Source organism: Olea europaea, chromosome 22, assembly GCF_002742605.1.
Source record: "Olea europaea var. sylvestris chromosome 22, O_europaea_v1, whole genome shotgun sequence".
NCBI classification, from domain to species: Eukaryota; Viridiplantae; Streptophyta; class Magnoliopsida; order Lamiales; family Oleaceae; genus Olea; species Olea europaea.
In genome coordinates, this window is record NC_036258.1 from 2,357,221 (window position 1) to 2,362,527 (window position 5,307).

Here is a 5,307-nt window from a genome sequence, read left to right on the forward strand (position 1 = left end):
ACACCACTCTGAGATTCATATATTAGTTGTTCAGACTTATATTTACTTGTATGAAGAGGGCGTACATTCTCCAGTCCAAGACCTTTTGTAAATGGAGCCCTTCCTGTTGCAATTAATGCTGCATCTACCTATAGTAAAAGTAACAGTGTATATTTTTAGCATGTACCACAAAACAAAGTGAAGAGGAAACGAAGAAAGTACTTGCCAAGGGACGATAAGCTTGTTATATTGAAGTTTTAAGAAAGAGGTGGAAGTTGGTTTTGGAGAAAATCAAAATTTGACAACTTAAAGTTGATTAATTTTTTTTTTTGCGCTTATGCCCCTCAGCACTAGAAGTAATTTTGTAATAAATGGTCATTTTGTTAGCAACAGATCTTTGTCTAGCCCTTTCTTCAACTTAAGAAACCTAATTCCAACATCAAAGATAACAAATAATAAGAGTTAAGTGTGATTAAAAAATTTCATTTTTCAATCTTAAAATGGAATGTTTGGAGAAGACGCTAGTTTGGTTGAGTCCACAAACAGGACACTTTGTCGACACAGCATGGTTTTGCTCCATCCATGCACAGCTAAAAGATAAATTGGAGAAGAAACAATTTCGTTACAGTTGATGTCTAGTCCATACCAGTATCTTATAATTAACGTGTGAATGTAATAGGAAAGCAAATTCCTCAAGCTACATTGAATACTACCAAGACAAACTTTGGTTGGCAGACTGCTGGTGATCAACAGTTATGTAGAATGTCCTTCAGCCGATATAAAAATGTCACTTGCAGAAATTAACATTTTTGGAAGTTGGCACGGCTAGTTGAGTTTTAGATCTTATAATGTGATTGGTATAGTTCCTTAAATCACGGTAGCTGGTCTATTGGGATGGGGGGCGGGGAAGAAGAGAACTATTACCTCCAAAGTATCTTTAGGTTCTTTTGTCTTGGCATCAGTAAGCTCAATAATAACTGGTTTCCCATCCTCGGCAGGAGTTATCTATCAAGTCACAGAAAGTGAGCGAAATATTTTGAAGGTATATACTTGCACAATTAAGCAATACCTTGGTCGCAAATACTCCAGTGTGGTAGTCAATCTTTCGTGGGTTTATCAGCACTCTCTGAGCTAACTTTCCAATCTCAGGATCGAATCCAGGCATTAGCTGATCTAGAGCTTCAATAAATGTAACCTTCCAAATACCAATAATAAATTTACCTGAGTTTTAACAGAAGTTAATTCTGTGGAATAGAATTGAGGGAGAAAAAGGCAAGGCGAACAGATGGGGTGAGAATTTAATTGCAATACTGGTTATAGTGTCAAGGCACAAATTAGAGGATTTGGAAAACGCTTTGACGAAACAATATTATCAAGCAAGTTACACAAAATAAACAAGGATCCATAATTTAAACAAATTTACAAGTACAAGGGAATTTGATGACATCATAACTAGAAAAATTGGAAAGTTCAGAAATCATACAACCAAAATTTAGAAGGCAAGAATATTGATTTAAAGAACATTTATTTAAAGCAATTTTCCTTGCGTGTCATATACTTTGGCTAAATGAATAAACAATGAACTTTATTAGCGTTCAGTTGAAGTCTCAAATCTAAGAGGCAGTAACAGCAGCTGGCGACATCATATAGAAATAACAAAGGAGAAATCGGCTGGAAAATTTGAAATGGCAAGTAGATCAAGGTAAAAGCGCCACAGGAAAAGGAAATGAGAGGATCTATAGCACTAGTTATTTCATTTTATCCGGAATTAAACCATTCACCGCATTTGGTTAATTCAAAGCAAAAAAAGACATTTCAAATAGTAACATTACCTCACTACCAAGTGCTGTATATACGTCACTGAATTCAAGCCCAATATATCCACTTCCAACTATGGCAACCCAATCAGGAACAACTTCCAATTTGAGAGCATGATCACTTGTAATTACAGTCTTCCCTGCAACAATAGCCAGAGTTTAGAAATGCTAGATTTTGCTATTAAAGAAACAAATATAGCAAAAATAAGTTATATATCTAGCAAAATTAATAAAAAGCTGCAAGATTTATTTGTTGAGGTGATTCCTTTACAAGTAGTTAAGCTATTAATGTATAAATCCTGTTAAAATTCAAAATCCACCCTTTCCCCAATCTCTCTTGCAGCTCATAACAGTTTTCCCAAGTTCCAATCTCCCCTATGCTCCTCGACCATATTATCAAGTGAAAACACCATATTCGCATTGCTTCTAATAATGTCAACCAATAAATTCATGCTATCGATTAGGAAACAGCAAATTGTACGGTACATGTCTTTTTAATTTCTTTATTCCATTTTTTCTTTCTCTCTTTCTTCCTATTTTTTCAAGTGGAAGGTGTCTAAACATGCAAAATTATGGCACTTGCAGAATTTTAGCTGCAGGGATTACAAGCTTCCATGTACCATTCCTTTCTGACCACAAAAACTTAAGTCATACAAGTAAAATGCTCCAGTACAGTCTTCTTGCGGAAAAAAAAGAAAGGGAAAAGCTCGTGCAAGTTTGCAAGCCTAATCAACTTCTTCTGCCAATATCTCATATATATTTCAGGTGATTAGAGCTGCAAAAATGAGCAAAGCAATCTAGGCTTCTAACAGTTTGGTGCCACCAAACATTATTGATGAACATGAGGCCGTCTCACTTGCATGCGTATAATTCCTATTGCGGTTGTTAAGTACTCATATTATACATGTACAATATATGGATGCATGAATGACTACAAAACTCCCATTTTCAACATATTTTCTGAACTTATTGACAATACTCATTCTCATGAGCTGAGATGTGAAGTTCATGCATTGCACTCGGCAATCAATAATTTGACAAAAGTCTACTTCAATTTTAACATAAATATTCTGAAAACAGAAATTAATTATAAGCCTTCCTTAATATTAGCATTTTTATCGAGATAGAAAAACCACTTTTGGCCGAATAGTTGACGGTAATTAAAACGATATCGTGTTTATCTATAAATGTAAAGCATTTCAAAAATTTAAGACTAGGATTCATTGATTATCTAGATTTAAATTAAACTGTGATGTGAATACATTCAATTCAAATAATTCTTGAAAATATAGGAAATGATATAAATATTTCCCAATTTCGCATTTTTGGCCTAAATTTTCACTCAGTACTGAATACCAAAGTAATTTCCCTCTCATTTTTTTACCATGTTTTCAATGAAGGGTTTGAACGGTATGGTACTGTAGAATCTCACAGATTTAAAACTTGCGGCATGCCCCAAGTTTTGATTGAAAAAGTGTCAAATGAAACGGCTTGCATATTTTGACAACTTTCCCATGAAATCAACCTGTCTTCAGCATCAAATAAATTGCCAGTTTTGTAGGTAGAGAGTTTTGTGAACAAAGTGAACTGCTGGAAAATGCAGAGTAAAGCGAAGATTACTTACCATCAACCTCAATTCCTTTGGGGACAAAAGGAACAGATCCAGTAGCTATAATTATATCTTTTGCAGTAATCACGTTGTCAGGAAAGCCAACTTTTCCATATTTGATCTTTTGAGGACCCTGAAATTGTTACGAGTGATATAGACAGTTGCCCTGAGGGTGTATATAAACATGATAAAAACTGTAGAATCTTAAAATAACATCTTCTTATATTATTAAGAGATTTGGCTTAATAATTGACTGGATAAGAACTTTTGGTTTCGGGTTTTCACTAATCCCATATGAAAACATCCAGGACTTACCAGTATTGTGCCAAATCCTGTTAAAATGTCTACACCAAGGGCCTTCATTGAATTAGTCAAATTATTACGAATTTTTGAAGCAAGGTTATTAGCATGGTCAGCAACTGCCTGCCTGTCATACCCAGCAGCTGCAACCTATCATTAGTTGTACGAAACATAATGTCAAGTTTGATAAAATTTGACAACAAATAAAATATAATGCAATAAAATGTTAAAGGCAACTGTTAACAAGAGCAGACTATATCGTTATCTGCAACTAGCACAATAGAGCAAATGCATTAGCTAATCCACACAACTAAAAATAAATAAAAAAATATTGTTTCTGCTATGCAACATCAACAATAACTCTCATTTGTTTATAATTTTAGCAGGGGTGCCAGGGAAATTTAATAATATAAAAGATCTTTCGAAATATTTTGCCAACAAATCTTGATAGAATACAAGTATGTTGGGCAACCCAAAGGTTATCTATTATAGACAATAAGTATCTTTTTAACATCTACACTGTCAACAGTCTAGATTGCAGGCGAGATATTTCTGGCTGCAACAAAATCCTAAGATGGGTAATATTTAATAGAAAGTGAACTTAATCTCCAGAAATGACCGGAAAATTAAATAAATAGAAGTTCCAGATTAAGTGTATTTCTTTATTCACCTGCAGGCCCAAAGCCTTCATGTGATGCTCATCTTGAAGTTCACGCATCCTACCGCTTACTGCAAGCAAAGCTTTGGAAGGAACACATCCTCTGTTCACACATGTTCCACCCACTACATCTCCCTCAACAATAGCCGTTTTAAGACCCTGCAAGTACATGATTCAACTCCTGAGCATACAACGATAAGAGCTGGAAATATGCATAGACACTTGGCAAGAGAAATCACACCAACTGATATAATGCCCATGTAGCAGATTCAGGCTAAATATCGTGCCATTGTTGAAAAGAACAAAGCTGAAGTCCGAATATATCTAAACTGTAATCATCAAACATATTTTATTATCCAGTTCAACAGATAGTAGCAAATATCAAATTACCAGCTCGTCAATGTTTACATGCAAGGGGTATTTTCACCTGAGCTAGATAAACCAAGTATCCAATTTAAACCACGACTATATTCTTAAAAAGCACAGATTCAGCATCCAATGACTGAAGTGGCTAAAAATTATTCTTAAGACTAAAATTTGTAGTAAAAGATGCAGCTAATATAATCATTCCAAAGCATACAGAAGATGGATATATAATAATTGTAATCTGTATCAACAGTCAACAGTGCCTTGACAGAATCAAAGTGATGAGAATACCCAAAAGTCAATTGAAATCTTGGACATTTTCTACAGGGAAAAAATGCGCAGTTAAAAAATTTAACTAAAATCAAGCTTACAGCCTCAGAACAAAAAAATAAAAATAAAAAAATAAAGAAAAACACCAAAATTTGAGTTTAATTTCTTTTGATATGAAGCTTAAGATTAAGGTATAACTTTTACCTAATTCAGACGGTTTGACAAAACCGAAGCCAAGGAAACGCCCAAAATGGGTTAAAAATCATACACACTTGCTCAATCAGTCAATTGATCACAATTCAACAGTA

The 5,307-nt window shown here is 34.3% G+C and overlaps 1 protein-coding gene across 1 annotated transcript in view; it reads right to left on the reverse strand.

Moving 5' to 3' along the window:
* Positions 1 to 4,549, reverse strand: part of LOC111371034 (dihydrolipoyl dehydrogenase 1, chloroplastic-like) — a 12,650-nt gene extending 8,101 nt beyond the window's left edge. The window contains exons 1-7 of the mRNA XM_022992954.1: positions 4,376 to 4,549; positions 3,721 to 3,855; positions 3,421 to 3,538; positions 1,812 to 1,936; positions 1,049 to 1,174; positions 904 to 984; positions 5 to 128 (exon numbers count right to left, since the gene is read on the reverse strand). Coding sequence (XP_022848722.1) covers positions 5 to 128; positions 904 to 984; positions 1,049 to 1,174; positions 1,812 to 1,936; positions 3,421 to 3,538; positions 3,721 to 3,855; positions 4,376 to 4,534 — 868 coding nt within the window. The 5' untranslated portion in view covers positions 4,535 to 4,549. The remainder of the gene's footprint in view (positions 1 to 4; positions 129 to 903; positions 985 to 1,048; positions 1,175 to 1,811; positions 1,937 to 3,420; positions 3,539 to 3,720; positions 3,856 to 4,375) is intronic.
* Positions 4,550 to 5,307: the final 758 nt, after the last annotated feature.